The sequence below is a fragment of the Morone saxatilis genome, unplaced genomic scaffold, assembly GCF_004916995.1.
Source record: "Morone saxatilis isolate NCDOM2014 unplaced genomic scaffold, NCSU_SB_2.0 Contig20, whole genome shotgun sequence".
NCBI lineage: Eukaryota > Metazoa > Chordata > Actinopteri > Moronidae > Morone > Morone saxatilis.
The window spans coordinates 21,844,936-21,868,924 of record NW_023339763.1 but is presented as its reverse complement, the minus strand read 5'-3'; the positions used below and the strand labels follow the sequence as shown (position 1 = coordinate 21,868,924).

The window sequence follows — 23,989 nt, the reverse complement described above, 5'->3', positions numbered from 1 at the left end:
ACACAGATGTGCATGAGGAGGAAGGGTGTGGTCTGCTGCTCTGCTGGCTCTGTTATTTCACGTCCACTGCTGCTCTCCCAGAGCTTTGCTGCAATGTCTCTTCATAGACAACAAGAGACACACTCCTGCAACCTCCCTCCACTGCAGTGAGCACAAACACAATGGTCAGCCAGGGAAAAACACACTCGGCCTAAATTCAGAGAAAATGCAGAGATTGCATAATTCTGTCAAATATAATAATTACTCTGTTACGTCACATGTGGGGTTTATCAGTAGTGGGTACAGCTTGTCAGTTGAATTATTCAAAGACGTCTGCCTTACAATATTCAAGTTTTGATAGACAATAAATTAGAATTAGATTTACTCTACTAACATTTCTGTTTGTAATCTTTTTCTCTCCCTGCAGTTTTCTGTGAAGATCTACGTTCCAGCTTATATTTTGTCAATGCATCTGTGCAAGAGGTAGTGTTTGCCAGCACCACAGGGACATCGGTGCCCTGTCCCGCCACAGGTGTGCCCCCTGTCTCACTGCGCTGGTACCTGGCCACCGGCGAGGAGATCTATGATGTGCCAGGGATCCGCCATGTGCACCCCAATGGCACCCTTCAGATCTTCCACATACCCCCTTCCAGCTTCAGCAAACTCATCCATGACAACACCTACTACTGCACAGCGGAGAACCCCTCAGGGAGAATCAGGAGCCAAGATGTCCACATTAAGGCTGGTCAGTGTCTCCGCTTATGATTGTCTACATTTGTGCTTTGTTGCAACCCAAACAATCATGGTTCATTATGAAGAGTAACTTGTCTTAGCGCCGTATTGGAATTTTTGCACCTTAAACACAACACACTTCTCTGTCCCCTCCCCCCAGTCCTACGAGAGCCCTACACTGTCCGGGTGGAGGACCAGAAAGCCATGAGAGGCAATGTGGCGGTCTTCAAGTGCATTATCCCTGCCTCAGTGGAGGCCTACATCACTGTTGTGTCCTGGGAGAAAGACACAATGTCAATCAACGCTGAAAGTAAGTCATCTTTCTTTACTACAGTAACTGCTGTATAAAGTCTGAAAGTTAAAAATCCAAGTGGTCATACTGGTAGTGTGAAATCTGGCATCAGTATTTAGTGACTGATGAGGACCATGTTTGTCTCTTTGCAGAGTTGCTCTTGTAAGATTCTTATTGATCTCTCATTGATTGTTTTGAGAGATTGTATTAAGAAACAGTCTGATTGATTTGATTTAACTGAGATACATTTTAGAACTGATACATTGTATCACATTTATATTAATAAGATTTATATAATTGAGAGGAAATCATTTGTTAAGTCAGATCTGGTTTGCAATATTTTGAATGGGCTGTACAGCCCAAAAGGAGATTTCTTTGTGGTACTAAGTATGGATAGAGAGTTCTTTACATGATAAAAATGGAATAAGTGAAAGGTTGGTGAAAAACGTTTTCATGATCATACTGTGATATGAAAGCTGCAATTAATGAAATTTATATGGGCATAATGACATTCACAAGTGGTGATTGTCATGTGATGAACTTGTGACTGCAGAGATGTGTGTGGTTGAGTTAACTTTACAAGTCTTCTGACTTGAACCTAAACAAACGCCTAGCTTGTACCAGCTAGCCTGTGTGTGTCTGTGTATTCACGTCTGTCTGACCCAATGACAGTGCGGTCCCGCTCCTCTTCCTCTGCCTGGTCTTCCACAAGAGCGCAGGCTGCCAGCCATGTCACTTAATCTCAGTGTATTGACCCATTTCTCTGGCTGATAGGAAGCACTGCAGCACTCCGATCATTCAAATCACTTAAATGGAACGCTCGCCTGCGTGATTGTTTCCCAGCCCTGGGGGGCAAATTCACTTTATGTGGGGCATTTAGCAAACTCAATAGACAAGAGCTAATGTCATTTTGCTTTTGGATGGAGGGCAAATGCTGGCTAGCGACTGCTTTTTTTTGTTGACGTTTCACATTTGTCCGCTGAGGCGAAATCGGCCATGTTGAAATCTATAGCAATCTCTTAATTGTCCATAAATGGATTTGCCGCAAGCATATTTTCAGATATTGGTGTATCCGAGAGTGTTGCTGATGGAACATATACTGTACTGTAAGTCTTCTCATTTTTAATACATTTTTGGACTTTTCAAACTTGACAACACTGAATTGTTTTACAGTACGGCTGCAAATTTTAACGTAAATCTTTGTCTGGATCTTTGGGAGAAAAAAACTTTCACAACTGTCAAAACAACAAGTTTATCTTGAGCATTAAAAATCATCACTTCTGTAGCCGTCAGCCATGTAAACGCTGTCAGAAAAATCACCCAGCCACCAATCCACTGCTCTTCTCCATGCTAAATAATGGATGACGGAAGCCTATGAATCCATGAGCAAATGGTCTTTATTCACGTCTCAGTGCACGCATCCTACTGACGCACCGTCCATTCCCCTTATCCTCCACTACACACATTTTAAGTGCACTTTGTGTGTGTGTGTATCCATGTCTGTGAGTCTATATGCACACCAACTGACAGCTTGATGCAAGATACCTTAACCCCTCATCTCGATGGCCAAGCTACGAAATTTTAATTTTTAATGAATAAAATAATATCAACACTTGGACTTCAAACTAAAAACTTTGTGAAATATAGCTTTTCTGTCTCTGTCATGAATAATTGAACTGGCTTTTCAGTTTGGAAGGTGTAGAATGATGTGCAGCACCCATCAGACAGGCCCTCTGGAAGTCTCACTGGATGTAGACCTTTTTGAGTTGTTGCAGGGTAGACTAACAAAGCGCCACTTAAAGAACCCTAGTGTCCATTAGAAAAGAATGGAAAATTATGATGAAAAATGCATTCAGTCAGGACATCCAATAAAAACAGTGCAGTATAGCTGTCTGATGTAAGTGGTTGTATAGTGGTCTGGGGTTTTAACAAAACTGCTGTAGAAAATATACAGTTCATGCTCCAATATTGACTCCTAAACTTGTTTACCAGGAAAAAAAGATTCTATTTGCTAATGAGACCAGACAGTTTTATTTTTTTAATATATTTTCCCTTGCATTTGTATCAAGAAACAAGTTGATTTGCTTTTAATTATTGCACCTAACTGGACACACATTTTCCCATTTCCACCCACTTAAAAAATACGATACTGAACTAAATCATTGTTAATAAAGATGTTTATTGTATTGTATTCTTTTCTGTGCAGCAATTTAACAAAATGTGTGGAAGCAAGGATCAGGCTTAACTATTGTTAGTCAAGATTATACAGCTAAATGGATTCTTGGACTTACAAATCACTTTGTCAAATAAAATACAATTGGAATACAAGTAAAGGCACAGAATGGGAAAATTTCTGGGTTCAAACAGTGACCAGTACTCTTGGCTGTGACTAAGAGCAGGTATATGTCATTTGTTAGTTGCATCTGGATTCACCAATATAAAATGCTTTCATTTATTCACTTTAATTTATCTAGAGGATTTCAGTTATTGTTTAGCGAGGGGAGCCAATCAGTCTGATCGTGATGGGTTTACTGGTTTTCTATGATTTATGGACCCAATACAGGGAAATCTGTCATTATATAATAAGGCTCTTAAAGAAGGCCTATTGTCAGGTGGGATAAAAATGGCAAAGCCACCTATACATACTGTATACCCTTACAATTACACCACTGACAATAAATAATAAAATAACAGTATTTATGTCGGCATGACCTAATTTTGTTGTCATTATACACACATTATACACAACACACTTATCTTCACAATATTACTATTTCTACCATTGTTTGGGTAAACATGCTGTAGTCGATGCAGACCTCTGGTAACACCAGTATCACCAGAAACACATTCGTTTTATCTGACTGCTGCCTCCTGCTCGACCATTAAAGTTAATTCTGGTCTGTAATCATAAGTCAGGGCTCAAAAGAAGAGAATTTAAGAGGTCAGTGAGGAAATGAAATGAGAGAGGCAGAGATGGGTTGTTTTCGATTTATTTCTATAGTCCTAACATAGATGTAGTATTTTTGCTCATATCAGTGGACATCTTGTTTTGGTATATTTTTTTGGTAATGCAGTTAAAAGCTCAGATTGATTGATCATTATGGTGTCCTTGTATGGTTGTGGTAAACTCAGGACTTCACAACAGGCTGGTGAACACAGAAAACAATGATTAAACATAGGTCTAAATTTGAAAGATTCTTACTGTAGAAACGACACTGTTCTTTTTAACCTTCATAGAAACAATGGCCAGGAATGAATTTAAGAGTTGCTGTATTTTAGTTTCGTTGTTATTTAGTTTGACTACATTTAGTGAATCCTGATCATACAGGGTAGAAGGTAAAAGGTGTATGGTGCTGAGAATCTCTGTCCTATACCGTATGTGTGTATAGGTGAAGGGGTTGTCTGGAGGATGACCCATGTCCTAAACAACTAATGACTGGCTTGTATTTAAAACATTGCAGCTTGTAGCAGTGTTTGCTATTAAAAAAGATGACAAGGCCCAGATGATCATTTTGAGTCAATAGCATTAATATAGCTCAGCATGAAGAGATGTAAAAATCACCTTAGAAAAAAACAATGTGAAACCTTGTACTTCCTGCAGGGTGTCTTATGGGATGCGTTGTGATGGACTGTGGCTGGCTGCGGCTTTGTTGCTGTGCAGGGCCATTCCCCAGGTGCAGCCTGTGCTGCAGTCACTGAGGAGGCCTTGTAGTCATTTGCCTCGGCCTGATGCTGCCTGCTCTGCATTCAGCACCAGTAGGGCCGAGAGGGGGCCGACCCCCCAGCGCTACTGCAGAGACTCACACACACATACAAAAACACACCCACACCCACACGGGGGCTTCTTTTCATTCAGCACACGAACTGAGCACAAGGGCCGTCGGCCATCACACAGATTCTCTTTGCTCTGCTCAGCCCTCCCTCATCTCTCCTCCGTTTCAATCTTTTCTTTTTCTGCTCGTGCTCCCTCTTTGCACTCTGTTTCTATCATTGTCTGACACATATATGAACTATTACAGTGGTAAACATGCCTTTATGATCTACTTATTTCTTCCACAACAACACTAAATTATTATGGGTTACCCCAGTTAACACTGCTGGGTTTGATAGCATGTAGAGACACTTGTTTAGGGATATTACAGTTTGCTCTAACACTTACAGTCTGGCCATTTGCTAAGCCATCTTGTGCATTTCACAGTTTCTTTCATGTTTGTTGACATTTGGGATGTGTGTTGGAGTTATTTCTGCAGCCAGTCTCGATCCCCGCAGCCATTGCCGAAAGGGAGAAGAGCCAACCACACTATGTCGGTTTAATTGGTTGTGTATAATGGGCCTTTGAAGTAAATATCAAGAGTTACTATCAAAAGGCTGTTGGACGTTATCATGTCTTTCCACAGTGCCCACTGTTTCTCCTCCATTTCAAGGCGGCTACAAAGCCGGGTTGTTGTGAAGCATTGCAAATGTCTGTGGGTTTAGGGTCGCACAGTTGATGGCCGATGAATATATATCAGTCAGCCCTGAGATGTCATAATGTGAGTGTGTTTGGCTACACTGTGTTAACAGTTAAATATGCTATCAGTTTACATACATGTTTTATTAATATATAATAGCAGTATAAGTGAAAATATAATAATTTGTATATGAAAACATTTAAATTCTTTGCCATCCTGCATCAAAGCATCAGTGTATTTTTGAAGGTATAGTGACTTTCCTGTACCACTGTTGCCTTACTGTAAACATTTGTCTGGAGGGAAGAATGGGAGGTAATCATTTGCCATATAATGTGTGTTGTGGCCTACAGGTAGTGTGGCACAATGAATGTTTTTTGTTGGTAGCAGCCTTGCAACTCGATCACCGTTGGTTTTGCCCTTTTCTTAGAATGCTATGTAGGAAGCGCAGCCATTGGCGCAGCACAACCTTGAGCTGGGGGCTGGGGTGGGTGGGTAATGGTTTTACTGGTCCCTGTGTGCTGGAGATGTGAAGGGACAGGGAGGGGAGGCAAGGAGAGGGAGAGAAGAGCGAGGATAACTAACTCTCTCTCTCTCTCTCTCTCTCTCTCTCTCTCTCTGTCCCTGCCTCACTCTGTCGACAGGCAGGGTTGGGACTCTGACGTGTGACAGGCTGGATGTAGTCTTTTTCCAGCATTCGCCATTCTGTCTGCCCATGATTGGCTGGAGTATTGTTATTCACACAGAAAAATGGGTCAGGTGGCCTGTGGAGAATGGAGTGTTTGTATGGACGGACAGCACAAACACACACACACAAACACACATGCATACCTACACATGCATCCCACACAGAACAGAGTAGATTATGCTCTGCAGCAGAGCAGTGGTGGCAGATAAATAACAGATAAATGAAAATAAATCCAGGTTATGTGGTAAGCGTCTCTCATGTTGAATTCACTGTGTTCTCTCACAAGCTGCGAGCTGGTTCTCTCCTCACACCCAGTGGCAGGGGCTTAGCGAGATAAATAAAGGGTTGCACTGAAGGAAAAAAAACTGGGAAGAAAATCAATACCTGTGTGCATGAATCTGGCTGCAGCTGCCACAAAGCATTATGGGAACATGACGGGTAGATACACTTGGGCTAGGCAGCATGCAGGCAACATGATAGGCTGTAAGGGTAAAATAACTGAAACACACAAACCATGATAGATAGTCCTTTACAAAACGACTATATAGATCAGAGTAAAAATGTATATAGAAAAAAGATTGAATAAGATACAGTATTGTATTGTTGCTACAGTTAGTGTTTGTGTGTGAATTTGAGTGAATCATTTATATAATTATTGTAACTGTCCACCTTTCCACAGAAAAAATATGAGCATAACGTAATGTTTATTTTGCCTCATTGCCCATTGTTATGAATGCTTCATTACAACATTGCAAGTAGAAAACATGACTGTACATATGAGTTTGCAGGTATAATGATGTGCTTATCAATATGTTACAGATGTTTCACAAGTGTCCAGCAGCATTGTAAAACATCAGCATTAGATTATTCTCTGTGTGCTCACTACATCCCTCTCCACACAGCGTGCTGCTCCAGTCTTAGCCCGAGACTGACAGAGATATTAATTAAATTGGCTGATGCCCTTTCTCTCTCTTTACTGCACTGGCGCAGCAATGATCACACTCCCACCTCCATACTGTGCTGTTTGCTCACCAATAACCGCAATTTGTTCTTTATTAAACTCTCGGGGCTGGGAACAATTAGGGTGTGAGCTGGAGGTGATGGTGTGTGTGTGTGTGTGTGTGTGTGCGAGTTTGTACACGCATGCGTACATTTGAACACAGGCAAGAAGAGGAGGGTCGGGGGGAGATACTAAACACTGCTTAATCTTTGATAAACAGTGAGGTCTCCTTTGTGCCGCTGCAGTTTGGCACATCTTCTCCGGGCTGCTCAGCGCTGCGCTGGGCTAGCTCATGGCTGCTGCCTCCACAGCTCCCAGACCTGGATTGAAGCCAGGTCATTCGTGGCTTCCTGCCAAGATACAGATTAGCTATAAGCGCAACATGAGCTAATCATGGAAGGAGCCACCAATTAATTGGCACTTACACATTCTGTGGACTGTATGGATTTAGGGCCGGATGTTATCAGTGGATCAAAGTGATTGGCATGGATGTCACTGGCAGTTAGATATATTCATGTGTAACATATTGGGTGGAAAAAAATAAGATTTGATGTGTGGCTGTATGTATGATTAGGCATCTGAGCTTCGAGCTATATGTAAATCACTAGATATTAAACTGCTGAGAGGGCTGGGTTGGCGCAGGTTGTGTGTATTTGAGTTTGTGTGTTTGTATAGGAGGATAATAGTCTACAGAGACGCTTCCTGTCTGGGTGGGAGAAGGCAACATGACATGGATGATGCATCCAGGCCTAAATATCCTTGGAATGTAAGGTAACATAATGCAAGTTGCAGTTTTGGTAGAGAGACAATGATTTTACTCACTAATTGTGACACAGATGGTACAGAGATAGTAATTTAAACATCCTGCTGTCATTATAGGATACTGATTTTCAGCCATTTAAGCAATTCTCTTTTGCATGCAAGATCATCAGAGAATGCCAGATGAAAAACGCTGGTGGTGGACAGCTAGATGACCGTCAGTTACAGCTCTGTAGAAATGCCTGTGTTGCTGCCTGCTGAGCGCCATGTGATTGCTCTCTGTCAGCAATAAAAAAGAAAGGTGATTCCCCCCACACTTCTCCATCTCATCCATGTTTAACCCTGCTGTACTTTGACGTCAGAGAGAATAAAAAAAAAAAGATTAACAGGGAAGACCTTTGACTGGCAACAAAGGCTGCTTGAAATCACAGCATCTGTGTAGAAACCTGCAGAGAGGTTGATGTGCATGTAAGCATGTGTATGTGTGTGTGGTAGAGAGACTGCGAGTGAGAGGAGAAAAGTGTATTGGTGTGTGTGTTGGTGTGTAGGAGGAGGAAAAGGGGGAGTTGGCTGTGAATGGTTGTTCTTATCGCGTGCATGCAGCTGCTGCAGTGTCTTTGAGAGAAAGAGGGGCTGTCCATGCATGCCACTCACTCTGCCTATTCACAGCCTCCCTCCCTCTCTATATCCTTCTTCTATATCCTTCTCCCTCTCTCTCTCGTTCTAGCCCTGTCTGTGCTGCATTTCACGGCAAGGAAGTGAACGAAAGAAAGAGTGGGAAAAAAATCATGACTTGAGCTTTAATGCAGACTCATGGCGTGCAGGTCCTCAGATTCACATCCTCATGGTGATTCTTATAACAAGGGACAGGCAAGAAAATGAAATGTCATTGGCCATCACCGACGTGTGATTGTTTGCGCGAGTGCACACCAGTGTCCCCTTTTGTTGACACAGACATTTTAACATTTCAATAAATCATGGTTGTTTACTTGCAAAGGCTCAGCAGGCCTCAAATGTGGCTAGAGCTATTATCATATTATTGAAAGCCTTAATTTCTTTCCTGTAAACATATTTAAATCAAATTTTTTTATAAGTAACTAAAAGTAAAATTTACACGGACGTTAGAAGGCGGTACCAACCTTATCTGTCCCACAAGTCAGTCAGAAGATAGTAGCAGTGATTCCTCCTTCTCCATGACGCTAATTAAAATGACGAATAATCAAGTGGATTCAATCAGCGGGGAGTCGGTGCCAGTATAAAGGTGACTTGTGGAAAAGGTATTTCCAAGACGAGTCGCCTTGGGAAATCACCTTGATAGATGGACGTCTCAGGCAGCTAGGGGAGTGATATCCCCAAGCAATGCACGTTGCATGCAGAGTGCATTCTGGAATTTGTGAACTCCCCCCCAGCTTCACCCATCTTTGTGCAGGTGCCCTGTCATGTATCGCTACACTCCTGCAGCAGTATTTTTCAAGCTGTGAGATGTAACCTTGAGTCTGAAAGGAGCAGATGGTGAGAAAGGATGATTAAGAATCAGTTTGGACCAGAAGATGTAGTCAGCCTGGAGACAGACAGCTCATGTGTTTATTAAAGGTGATTTAAAGAGGGTTGTTTTTAATTATTCTTTTTTTTATCTAACTTTTCTTCAACATTATAATCTTAATTTTTCAACTTAACTAGTTAAACCGACAAACAGAAAAAATATGTTTTGTTTTCATTACGTTGATTTAGTTGTGGTGAATTAAAATATTAATTATAATTAAACAAGCAATAAATATTTTTGAATTTGCTATGTAAATTTAAAAAAGTGATTTTTAACAATACTATATGAATATTTAACAAAAAATATTAAAAGCTAATTTGTTACATATTTAAGGCCAAGAGAAATTTCAAAGCTGCATATTTTCAGTTTTTCTAAAATGTAAAATTCATCTGATTGCTACATTTACATAAAACCAAAAAATACTGTTTATATTTTAGGAAGGTATAAAATATTTTTTTTTTTTGTTTAATAAAATGAAACATAAAACAGTTACATTTATATTTATTGTAGCATTCATTTTGATAATAACCAAGACTTTCTTGTTATTTAAATGCAAGATTTAAAATAATTATGCAGTATTTCAGTCAAGATATATGTTTCAATTGAATGGCTTGAAAGAATTTCATTCTACATGCAAACTCCTAGTATTGAAAACATTAAAAGAAAATGTTCTGTTGGCCTTGCCAACCAGCGCTTTACATTATTTTGTCTAAGGTGAGGAAACCAAATTTTTTGGAAATGCTTGCATAATCCTTTAGTTCCACTCTGTAACTATAGAGAGAGATACAATACCGAGGGAGTCTGTGTAAAAATAATTCAGAGGACAAAGAAATTAAACTGATAAGTGAATGCATGAAGGCTCCTTTGCATAATCCGAGTTAATCCATAATGCAGAATACAGAGTGAACTGTCTAAAAATATCTCCGACTGCCTTCAGAAAGCTAAGGAAACATGTTTAATTAGCATGTTTGCTGCTGCTGCTCTTTCTGCGGCCGTCGAAAATAATCTTACTGTTACAGGTTTTGTTTTTACATTGCATTGTTCCACAATTGCTGATAGTAAGAGTGCAGAAAAAATATGAAATGCAACTAAAATCAAATAAATGTATTATATTTACGTGTAAAGACAATTTATTGTTTTTGTGTGTGTGGTTTGTTGGACGAGCAGTGATGAACCCCAAATAGATTTTTCCCTTGCATACAGTAAATAGTCATGTTGTTGCTGAGGGCCTGAGTTGACGCTGTCAGCTCCGTCTGATTGGCTGGAGCTTCCTGTGACTCGTTGTGCGCTTAGCCAATGCGGTTTGCTCGGGTTCCGCTCCTCTCTTCCCCCCCACCCTAAATAAATTGCCTGGAGAAATTGAACAAAAAATTAGAGAAAGGCAGAGAGCCTTTCATCTAATTGAGAAGCTCGTATTAGCTGTGGTGGGAAGATAAGCTCCTCTCTCTCAGCAGCTATTAAGCTCACTGTATGTTAGCCAGTTTCTTCTTTTTTCCACTCTTGCTTGCTTTTTTTTAAGCTGTTACCTTGGTGCACTCAGTGTCAGTGAGGTGCAGGTTTAAAGTTGTGTGTGTGCGTTTATCTCTGTGTGTCCCAGGTGTGTCTGACAAGCTGATGTACCTGCACACATGCAAAGCACTCCAAAATGGAGACCAGATCATGTGACCTTGTGCAGCCAGGGAAAGACGCTAATACACATCCACACACATTTTCCTCAGTTCATCAGCTTTGTTTACTAATTTTGCCACCCTCCTACACTTGTGAGGACAAATTGAAAGCATATACTGTGTCTCTCAAATACAATCAAAAGTTGCATATATTCATGCAACCATTAAATTTGTAAAATAATAAATTCCCATATTTCCCTGTTTTAATAAGACATGAATAATAGGATGAAACTGAAATAATCTATGAAGTGTATAAATGTAACTATACATATTTTAAAATGTGTGTGTTGTCCTCAGCATATGTGAGTGGTCAACACAAGTGTGTCATGTGACAATTAATGCACCAACATATGTTCTAATTGACATTGTGGATAAACCTCTGCCTGGATTTATGTTGTGGACTGATTCTTGGGGTGTAGTCGTTCTTCCTGATTACATTGTGTCTTCTAGTGCCTTGATCCCTTTAGCCTCCAAACCAGGATTACATTTCCACAATATAATCCCGGTTGGGCGGCATAGGGGTCACACAGCAACCCCCAAATGTCTTGGTGTGACGGTGATACTGCGGAACTCTTGTAGGGGGGAGAAAAAAGCAATCAAGTGGTGGTTTACTGGTGATTTGTTAATCTTCTTTCAATAAGAGTGACGAAAGAGGGAGACTGGTAAAAGGTTTGCTCTGTCTAGGCTGCTACTGCTGCTGTTGCTGCTGCTGCTGCTGCTGCTGCTCTGGCTTACTGCCTCTTTCAGTCCAAGGCAGCCATTTTGTGTCAGCCAGTGTGTGTTGCTAGAACAGTGCTGGTTCTCAGTTCACATTGAAACGATGAGCTGATCAGAAGAACACAGCACAATTCCTTTTTTTTGGGGGGGATTCCCAACCAAGACATTTTCAGCTTGGAAAGAGAACATTTAGTGAAAGGATGCATTATTGATGTAGTAGAGGGCCTTTAGAAAGCCTACTGTATAATAAAAGAACAAACTGAGGCTGAATGCTCTGGTTATATCAGTCCAGTTTCACTGGCTGTTTGTTTAGGGAAAACATTAGATACAGACAAACAGTTGTGATTCAGTTCACTTTTTAAAACAAGCAACAAGAACAAGAAAAAAAACAAAAAACGGTTTAGCTGAAATTTATTTCATGTAACAGTATCAAGCCTGTATTTTCAGCTGGAGGTGAAAGGGTTCATATCAGTAAGCCCTCCCCTCCACACACACACACACACACACAAAACCACACACACACACACACACACCTATCCTCTCCAGAGGCAGGTGCATTGCTCATCAGCTACAATCATTCTCCCGGAGCTCAAATAGTTCCTTGTCTGTGTGAAAATTGCGGCACTGTAGTGTGCCTGTGTAGGGCCTGAGCAAACACACTGTCTATGTAAGTGATCAGTCGGCCCTTTCAAAGAGGCCCCATAATGGCCAGTTTCTGCTAGCCTTGTTTGCTCTGTGTTTTGTGGCTTTGGTGTCTGGCAGATGGGCCATCAGGGATTATACCTGCTAATGAAGAGAGGTGGAAGAGGGGAGAGGGTGGGGTTGAAGGTTTATTACCAGTTATGATGTGACCAAGCAGAAGACCAAACTACTGGTCCTTCATGGAACTCATGGGATGTGTTTTTAGGTTGAGTTCTGGTTCATATCTTAACTGAGAATATCTTTATTGTGATTTACAGGCTGTTGAGGGAGTTAGAGAAATATGATTACCCATTAACTTGCCTGTGGCTGTATTAGCAAATCTCAACATATCATTAACGCAATATTGAAACAAATGTTGTTGGGACACTCAAAAGTAATTCGGAATCATGATACATGAGTATGCTATTTGTATTTAAAATGTTTACATTTTCTTGGCCTACTTTGTACTTTTTTGTTTTTTTAGACAGCTCTCTAATAATTCATCCTATGTTAACAGGTTGGTGCTCACAGCAGCCACTACAGTCAGATTCAGTGTGTAGTTGTGAGTTAGGGATAGAGAGTTTCTTTTGGGGGGTAGTGATTATGGTTATGGCGGGGGGTCCTGGGGCTCACAGGACCCATACTGGACAGAGATGCACAATGACCAGCCCTTCCAGCGTGATTACACAAGGCGTATGTCCAGACAGGATAGCCTAATCCCTCTCAACCGCCCCCCCCACGCCCATATACACACTCACATACACGCACACCCCCTCCCTTTCTACCCCTTAACATATGGAGATGGGAGGAATTAGCGCAGTGGAAGAAAATAAATGAGTTAAAGCAGTCAGCAGCTTAGATCTCACAGTATTTGTTCTTCGGTGACCCGTCTGTGAGTTTCTTAGAAGCGATGCGCTCGTGGAGCAAAGCCTTTTCTCCTTTTGTTTGTTTGCCATTCAGCAACAAAATAACAAAGAAAACAACACACGTTTAGCATATATTGCATTTCACTTTTTCAAATTGAATATGCATTTATTTCAGTGATTGAGGATGGGCACAGGCAGAGATGTGTGGTGTGCATTGTTTTTAAGATGCACAATGTTCGGGACCACACCTCCCACAAAGCCACAGCCTGACCCCGACGGGCTCCTCGTGTGACCCCACCAACACGGCCCAGCCCAGATTCAGCCCAGATCTTGTTAAATAGGATTAAGCTGGCTACCTGCCATTCAGTGGATTGGACAGGACCTCTTATCTCCTGTCTTCAGATGACTGCCAAGAACAACATAATGCACAGCGACCTACATTAAACAATGCCACACGCAGGCTTTGTACTGGGCCTATATCTTATGGTCAGTGTAGGTATTGTCTTTCTGATAATGAAAACAAGGCTAAATATAGATCACGTCAAATGGGGATCTAATGACGGTGTTGTGCTAAAAGGCATTCAGGCTCAAATCTATTAAATGTTTTGATTCCGGCCATGGCCAGTTATGTGTAAATATGTGTGTGGACATGTGTCTTTCTTGTATAGGTTCTTGTCCATGCAAGCGGAGCTGTATGCACGTTTGTTTTGTAAAGCACGTCTTAATGCCCTGCCCTTGTACTCCTCCCTTACTCTGATACACAAGTTTTGTCTATGTATTTAGATGGACGCGGGCCCTGATAGAGACTAGAGAGAGCAGTGGAGTCTATGTCCTCCAAAGCACATGTGACATGTCTCGAGCACCCTCCCGTACTCTCCCTCGAAGCAGGGACACCAATTCAGCGGCGTAAGAGGCTTTGTGGCCAAATCCCCAGTTGATCTTCATAAAGTTTGTGTCTTACAATTAAGTACAGATGGTTTGCAGCTGGTTGTAAGGCTAGTAAATAACTTGGGCCTCTATTTTCGCCAGGGATTTGGTGGGGTAATCCCTCTCTCTGACAGTTTACCAGATTCAAATCAGTCTGGGCTTTGCTTTCCTTCCTCCACTTCTTCAACCATTTTTTTCTCTCATTCCATCAAAAGCTCATTATCCTCATTTGAATATGTGATCATTTAGTGGGAGCACACACAGGACATGACTGTATCTAAGAACAAGGACGTGGTGATGCAAAAATCTCACTAAGTTAACCCTTAAAGGACCAGTGTGTAGGATTTAGTGGCATCTAGCATTGGAGTTGCAGATTGCAACCAACTAAATACTGCTCAGCTTCCAAGCATGTAGGAGAAACTACGGTTGCCTTAAAACTCATGAAAAACGTGAAAGGCCCTCTCTAGAGCCAGTGTTTGGTTTGTCCATTCTGGGCTACTATAGAAATATCATATGGCTGTTCAAATAGCGGCCCCCATGGAAGAGTACCCGCTCCCTGTGTAGTTAAAAAATATACAGTAATGAAAACATGGATAACTTATAAATATTATATTGCATTTCTGCCAATAGATCCTCCTAAATGTTACACACTGGACCTTTAAAACCCTTCTTTCAATCTGAATTTGTCCATAATATAGGTTGGAAACAGTGTTTATGAGACTATGGACATGTTGATAAAACCTTAAAGGTGGACCCCAAGAAGATCAGCAACTGCTATGGCAGATGCTAATGAGGATCCAATAAAATAAACAAATTGCAAGCTGCCACACTCTGTGTTCATACAAATAAATATATTTATATACTATTTGTTCTGTTTTAATTGCATAATGAACAGAGGTTTTATAAAAAGAAATGTATTATTTGACGTTCTTTCCACTAAAAGTTATGTATTTTTTTAGCATGTGGCTGTTACTGTTAAAGGAAAAGAAATCCCAATTCTCTGATTTCAGCTTTTTAAATATTAATATTTTGGGGTTTTGGGCCTACTTTGGGAAATGGTGATCAACATTTTTAATCATTTTACATTTTACATTTCATGAACCTAAAAACTAATCAATGAAATGAGAAAATGACAGATTGAAAAAAATCATTAGTTGCAGCCCGACAATCTAATTATATACATTTTGAGAAGCCACTGTTAACAGAAACCTAAGATTGTGCAATTTTTTTTTGTCCCTGACAAAGATGTACCAGGTATTCAGTGTTATATGATAATAAATGTAAAAGGTTTGATTAAATGGTTACAGGTTTATTGTAATATATTAAGACCTGTCTTGTTCAGGTTACGGTGTATCACTAGTAAGAAACAAACTGTATATTAACATCTTGAAATTACCTGTGTTGAGGTACCATGTGCTTGTATTGTGAACATTGATATCAACCGAAGTACGCAGTGAGATTATCAGTATTACTTAGCATTCCAACATATCTTCATAGCTCATATAATGCATGTCAGTGCGCATAGAGGACCCCTGTTAAGCAGATCTCTCTCCTGGGACGATGTCAGGGCCCAGAGGAAGGCAAACCCTAATGAGGACATAGTTACGGCGCTCACACATCCTGAGAGAGCTGTGATCATTGGATGGTAAAAAGCAAACGCTCCCTAGGAAACAGCTTGACCCTGCTGCTCCTTGTTTCCCCATCCTGCCATTCCTATTATTCAAATATATTTATATATTTATATCATTATTTATCCGCTGTAAGTGGAAGGAGCCAGCACAGCAACACCTCATCTGCATAAGACAGTAGCTAACTGCCCGAGTAGCGCCTCGGGATACGAACAGATGGGAGTGTTTAGCAACCTTACCCACCTACCCCTCCCACCCAAAACACACACACACACACACGTACCAGAACCCACACACACCACCTCCACCTCTTTTTCCCCACCTCTCCTCTACCCCTTTTCTCCCTGTGCACCCCTACCACTCTCTACCCCCCGCCAAATGTTCAGTTAACCTGTCAGTTCTCATTGCCCAAAATTCAAGATGCCATATGCTGTGCTCTGACTTCTAACCCTCCACCGCCGCTCTTCCCTGTCTCCTTCATGGTGACATGAAAGTCCCCCTTGAAACACGAGGATGTCTCTCCTCTGCTGTTTGATTCAGAACGCCTGGCTGAGATCACAGCGATTGTGGGCGTAGCTTGTCTTGTATAATAAAAGCAGTCACTTAGCGCTACATGACACAGTAGGAGCGCATTTACTGCAGCAGCAGCATCGATGAGACTTTTGATGACCTACCTGGGTGAATACAGCAAATAACTTAACTTATAACGACATTCTGTCCGCAGGTTGTGCCATTAAAGGGAAAATGACTGACGAGTGACACAGAGCTCATCACCTGCTTAAGGGATGAATTTAAATGTTTTATTTCTCACTGAGATTGAATGATTCGTTAAAACGAGTGCACAATAAATGCCGGCAGCCCAAGAGCTTGTCCTGTGTTATAACGTCTAATAACAGTCTCTTCTGTGAGCTTTAGCAGTCCTGTCCAGTGAATTCCAGCAGGCCATTTGCCCTTGCACAGAGGGCAGCTCCCAGCAGGCCTGGCCATAGTGACAGTTTGTTGTTGTTTATAAGGTCATCCCCACCATAGGGGGCAGCATATTCATTACACCCACCCCATGGCTCTGTTTGTCTCCGGCAGTCTGTTTCTCTGTGGGCTCCTGTCAGAAGGTCAGAGGGTACTTACTATCATCCTCCTCTTGTCTTCACAACAGGCCAGGAAAGTCATAACGCCTCTGGAAAGAGTGAAAAGGTTAATTGGCCTAATCTAAACAAAAATTCCAAGTTTACATTGAGAAATCGGGGGAGATCTGTAATAATCAAGTTGTCCTACATGCAGGTCTAGCAAGACTCATTTTGTTTCAGTTTATTTATGATGGATGTTATCTGTGAGTGCCGATATCCTGTTTGTTTAGATTATTGAAATTAGAGAAGCAACGATTAGGCTAGTCAATTAATTACTACATCACTGGAAAACTAATCTATTTTGACAAAAGTCACATTGTGTAACTTTTGATGGAAGAAAAACATTTTCATAATTGCCATTATACCACAATTGTCATTTGTGGCCACACTGGCTGCTGTTCAGCAAATGTTACATAGTTGACGCCAGTTATCAGGTCGTTGAACTGACCCAATAATGTCTGTTATACAACAATATCTCCCAAAAGTGCTAGCCATACCAGACTAAGGAACACAGAAAACAATGTATTGAATGTATTGAATTTAGCAGATGGTTTATTTCATTGCTTATAAGTTTGTATTTTTTTATTTGTAAGAGAAATGTGTTTATTTCTTCTTTCAATAGCGTCATAGGCTCACTTTAAGTCATTTATTAAGCAAGAATGCTAAACATTTGATGGTTCTGGCCTCTCAGATGTGAGAATCTGCTGCTTTTTCTTATTCGTATATTATAGTAAACTGAATATCTTTGCGAAAGGCATTTTTCATGGTTTTCTGATGTTTTGTTGAAAAGAAAATCAATTAATTATAATCTAGTCAAAATGTACATAAGTGCAAAGTATATTTTAAACCCAGCAGCTGAGCCCCAGCAATGAACATTTCTGTGTTGTAAATTTAAATCTTAGAATCACCTGCAATAGCATGTAGTGTTCTGAAAGAGAAACACAGAGAGGAGAGAGACAGAGTAAGAAGTGTCTGGGAGTGGGAGCAGCAAGCTAAGTGAGGTTGTTAGGAGGAAGCGCTGACAGTCCAATCCAGCACAGCGACCATTCAAAAGACAGTTCCTTTTGTTTCTGCCTCCCTTTCTTCTGCCAGGGTAGAAAAAGTGGGTGAATCTCTCTGTGCGCAGTAACCCACTGACACCTCCCTCTGATCTGCCTCCTGCACTCTACCACCACCACCACCACCACCAGCCTCCCTTCCCTCCCTCACTACATCCCTTCACCAGCACTCTCCTCTCTCCACCTCCTCTCCCTCCACCTCTCTCTCTCTCTCCCTCCCTATGCATATGCCATTGCCTAAGAGTCACTCTCCTGGTTGCTACAGTAACCAGCTCACCTCTCTCTCTCTCTCTCTCACAATGCACCTAAACAGGAGAATCTGTCTCAGTCTGACAGAGACAGAGAGAAGGGAAATTGGGGGAAGGCATATTTCAGAAAGATTGCTGTTGCACAATTGTCTTCCTTTCAATAATTCTTATCTATGCACGCACCACATAGCAGGCAAGGCAAGGCAAGAGAAAAAGAATGAGAGGAAAGAAACAAACGTGAGGGAATAAAGGCATACTATAAAAGAGAGTTCTGAATAACTGGGATACCACATGTGTACAAACCAAGTGTTCCTAGAATGACAGCTCTTTTTTGTTACATTTAGAGCACCAGTAGCACCACTGCTAACCAGCATTCTCCACCTGCTCCAGCCATATTTCCCCACCCCCCTCGTCCATATCAGTCCTCCCACCTCCTTCACCCCCCTCTCCTCTGCCTTGTCGTCTGTGAGGGGCAGTCAGGTGGTGGTGGTGGAGAGTCTGCCCATACAGCGTCCTCCCTTAGACGAGTCATTCAGCACCAGAGCACTCTCTCCCCATCCGTCTGTCTGCGTATTACCGTCTCTCTGTCTCTAAATGTGCCCAATGCCCAATTATTCTCTCATTACCTCCTAATTACCCTGGACACAACAGCAACTGGTAGCACAATCACAAAGAGAGCAGAATGTAAATCAGCTACATTCGTTCTGACATTATTTGTGGGACTTTTTTTTTCCACTGGGTGGTGGCATGTTAAATGTTCCCCCGGTGATTGTGGTAATTTAGAACAATATGGTAATAGGGGTGCTGATGGCTATTTCTCCTCTCACCAGACGCTGTTTTTGTCCTTTCATGAGCTGTTGTCGGCTAAATTACATTGAAGGTTTAATTGGGTATTTTAGATCACAAGCATCACAGTTGATGAATGATAAAAATCAGCTCAGTGATCATTGATTTTTTCATAGCATGCATCATAAATTAGGCTATCATTGGCTCCTGCTGTTTTTTTCATATAAGCTGAATAAGAATAGCGGGGCACAATCTGTGATGTATGTGCTATCACTGCCAAGCTTAGAAACCCTTTTCCTGATTTTCCTGATGGATTGTTTACATCTGCAGTAGTTCTACATGTTCTACAATGATGATCTTATAGCTTATTCATTAGAAATCATTTCTAAATAACTGACTTAAATTAATTTATAAATCAAACATTTTAACTGCAGTGTAAATACACTGTGGGTGTAGTTTGTAGATTCAAAATACATTCAAATACATTCCCAATATCATATACATTAGTGTACATAAATGTGAAATGTTTAATTTCAACTAACAACTGATCACTATTGTATCAACTTAATTTGTATATTAGTAATTTGTAAACTACATACAGCTCAGAGGAAACATACAGTATGTCCTAATGATGTGTCTTCTTGTACCTTTAAATAAGATTCTGTTGCTTTTATAAGATCAAACTTTGCCCTTTAGTGTTAGTAGTTTTATTAGTGTTAGTTGTATTTCAGGTGAATACTGGTGTATATTCATTTGGTGTGGAATGTTTTTAGCTATGCTACCTCCATTCAGCCTCCACATTCCTCTATTCTTATCAACTCACATAAGTAACATAATTTAGGTAAGTTGAAGCGCAGGGCCACTGACCAAGCTGCCATTTTTGACGAGTTGGGAGTAAAAACGTGTTGTGTTTGTGTTGTCAGTGCCTACTGAAATTCTTACAAATCACTGCTGCACTAAACTAAATTTGTTTTCTGATTGGACACTGCTATAGTTAAGGTTTGATTAGATTTAGTCCCAAAAATGACGGTTAGGGTTACATCATGGTTTGGGTATAAAAAAAAACAATGTTGACTTTCAGTCAGAAACAGGAAACAGACAGCGCTTTCTGTGTTTGTTTTTTTTTGTTTTTTTTTGTGAAAAGAGAAAGCAGTACACATTAGTTTGTTATTAAAATTGTTATAGTTATACTGTAAAACATCTAAGTGTAATTGTTGATCAATTTAGTCTCACAGCTGCACCTCCCTCTTTGGCTATCTCAGAGCATGTTCCTGTTGTCTCAGAAGTCCTTCCTGATCTGGTCAACTTTCTTTCTGAGTGTGCTGATTTGAAAGCCACTCTGCCCACACATCAATGCTTTAATTGCACAGTTGATCTTTTGCCAGACAGTACTCTCCTCCTCGATGAAGGCTGCACACCTTGATTGGTCTGGAAAAAGAAGCCATAAAAAAATACGTGCAAGAATCACCAAAATGTACACTTCCGTTTGCATTACTAACTTCCTATGTTTCATCATCTCCAATGGTCATATCAAGAGATAGTTGATCTTTTGTCTCTTGGTCTGCCAGTCCACCACTTGGATGGATTGCCATGAAATTGTGCACATACATTCATGCTCCGCAGAGGTTGAATCCAAATGACTTATAGAGATCCCTTGACTTTTCATCTAGCACTACCACCGGTCAAAACTTTCACTTACCTGTACTCAATAAATTGACTGGCACACATTTTGGATACTTTTATGGTCCTTGGAGGATTAATCCTAAAGACGCTGGTGATCCACTTACTTTCTCACTAGCGCCACCAGCAGGTTACTATGGTTTACAACCAAATACCCGTCAGACTCAGATGTACATTGCATTTAATGCGAATCATTAAATATTAGCATGCTAACATGCCACACTAAGATGGTGAATATGATAAACAGTGCACCCTCTTAGCATCAGCATGTTAGTATGATGAGATTAGCATTTAGCTCAAAGCACATTTAGTGTTATTAAAGTGTTAACAATGTAGCGCCAGAGTGAACGATGTACAGTGGTTCAAAAAGTAAATTCTTTAAAACAGTGATCCTTTTCATGAGTGTCCATCCATCCATCCATCCCTCCTTCCTCCACCCATGCAGGCTGGTAGCTGGTGTTTATGGGCTTCCTCAGCAGGCGGGGTTGTTTAACGAGGGCAGGGGGACAGCGTGGCACTAATTGCTGTGTGTGATTTATACCAGGCTGGGACCAGGCAGGAACACAGGCAGACGATGGTACTCTGAGAGCAGCTGCTTCGCCCAATATTTACTTAACCCTCCGCTGGCGGGCCTGGCACTAGTGCCACTGACGATGGGTCTGTGGGGAGTCATTTCACTGCTTAGTATTATGTAGCCTATGGCAGCAGGGTTGGGGTCATGTTTGGGGACAGGCTCAAAGTGGGAAAGTGTGCCATATGGGAAGGTAGATTGGAGCAATTAGAGGGAAGAATGTGATTGGTCTCCTGACAGTTTGGCTCCCCAGGAGAGATTGTTGCTAGGTGATCACAACCTATTTTTAATTTGGTGGGATTTTTTTTTTTAAAGAAATCCCAGCGTCTTGCCTGTGTGTGTTTGGGTTTTTTTCTTGGTAAAATTTATAAATATATTAGAAAAAGTATTTCACCACAAAGTTGTTGTTTTTTATGCATGCATGAACAGAGAAGTCCTTAATGGCGATTAGTAGCGCTTGGACTGGTCCTATATTGAGCAGCATGATTTGTACAGTGCTCACTCTTCTGTCATGTGTAAGCAGTGATAGGCACTTCCATCCCACGCCTGTCTGCCTGGCTCATCTGGAGTGATAGTCTGAGACGTCGTGGGGTTTGCATCCGCAACTCAATTAGTCACACCTCAAATAAATTAGCAGCAAATGGTGCCAAAGTATGCTCCTGTAATTCTATCAGTTCAAGAACTTAAATAGTATCCAAATATTCACACCTTGTGTGAGCTTAATGATTAATTCACACTTTAGAGAAACAAACAAACACTGGATAATGTTCAGTCCATGAACAGCCACATGCCAGACCAAGGCGATGGAAGAAAAAAAGAGTGGAAAATAAAGGAGGGGAGCCTGATTCTGTCTCCACAGCAACATTGATTGATATTCTTCAGGTGGAGCAGCTGTCAAGCGGCCTGACCACTGCAAGCTAATGCTCTGCAGGGAGAGAAAGAGGAGGAGGGGTGGGAGACACCAAGGAAAAGGCAAGAGATGAAAAGCAAGGAGACAGAGGGGACAGTGACAAAGAAGGAGGTGGGGAGGGGGAGATGAAATTGAAAAGCGCTGATATAAAGAAAAGGAGAGATATTTTTTACAGTGATTTTCAGCCATTGTAGGAAAGGTGGAGGCTGCTGTGAGAATTTGATTACATGGTAGTCGAGTCGTCCTGTAAACGAGGGGTGTGTCTCCATTCTCTCCTCTGCCGATGTAAAGGGGATAAACGGTGTGCAGAGTCAGTTTGTTAAAGACTTCTCATATCGCTGATCTTAGTCAGCTGATATGAGTTCAGTTTTTATGTCAGTCAGTTTGTATCATCCTCTTTGAAGGTAGTTCATACAATGTTGTTACAATATTTAATTGTTTCTTTAAATCATTAATGTTCTTGTACAATACCACTCTGGGTGCCCCTTACATTTACTGTAATGTGACATTTCTTTAATCACAATACTTCATTTTGTCATTTTCTTTGACATGAAAATGGCCAAATTGAAACACAAACAAAACAAAACATGATCTGGCCACAGCTTTGTTTTTGAATCACCCCTAAATCAATCTTTCAAACACTAATGTGCAGCAGATCTTACTTTTGTGCACAAATGTGTGTGAGTGTGCAGGTTCCTCTAAATCTGCCTAGCTTGGCCACAAATATCCAGCTGGACTAATAAATGAATGTAGGTCTGAGTGAAACGACCTTGTAATCTAATTGTTGCTATGGCACATTCTGAAACCTTAACAAGGAAGTTGGTCAAAAGCCAGTCCTGCTAAGAGAGGAGAATCTACCCGTAGACCTTCCTCAACCTTTTTTTTGTGCTCACAGAGAGCACATTTGATTGGTGAAGAAGATTCATAATGCACTGTCAGGAATTGTTTACCAGTTTACATTTGCAACCATAGATACTCGAACAGGTATACAAAATTGTAATGTTTCAGCAGGTCCTCATGAATATTGTCTGTTTTCGTAAATACATGTTTTTATCTTCATTAATCAGAAATACGATGAAACAGTAAACCAGGCAGCAGTTGGTATCAACAATATAATAAGCTTCATATATATATAATTAGCTGTTATGAGGTGGAATGAAGATGCTCATTTAGTCTCTCTCCTCTCTGTCTCTCTGCCTTGCTCTCTCTCTTTGCATCTTTTGAGAGAAAAGTGCTATTTAATTCTGTAAAATAAACAAACACATACAATTACAGGAGAAGAGTACATTTATACTGAAGCAGTTTGAGACTTTATTCCAGCTTTGCACTGATAACTGATAACTGTGTAAAATATGTGATATTTTGAGGGGGGTAAAATCCAATTTGTTTGTTTTTACCAATCCCTTAAAACATGATGAATTGGCTTACTTTAAAAATGCGGTGCATTTTTATATAGTTAAATAAACCACATAACAGTATATGAAATAGCTAGAATGAACTCAACCATGGTCAACTACAACATTAAAATGCCACTTTCATATTAATGTACCATTAATAATAAAAATCCAACAATATAGTACATAATAATATAATTCTGACAGAGACTGAACTTTCCCTCATCTATAGTACAAACAAACAGTGGTAGAAAGTAACTAAGTGCATTCACTGAAGTACTGCACGTAAGT

General features: G+C 40.8%; 1 protein-coding gene across 1 annotated transcript in view; it reads left to right on the top strand.

The window, feature by feature from the left end:
- Positions 1-871: 871 nt before the first annotated feature.
- dscama (Down syndrome cell adhesion molecule a) overlaps positions 872-23,989 on the top strand; it is a 68,601-nt gene continuing 45,483 nt past the window's right edge. The window contains exon 1 of the mRNA XM_035665965.1: positions 872-1,021. Within this exon, the coding sequence (XP_035521858.1) occupies positions 916-1,021 (106 nt within the window). The 5' untranslated portion in view covers positions 872-915. The remainder of the gene's footprint in view (positions 1,022-23,989) is intronic.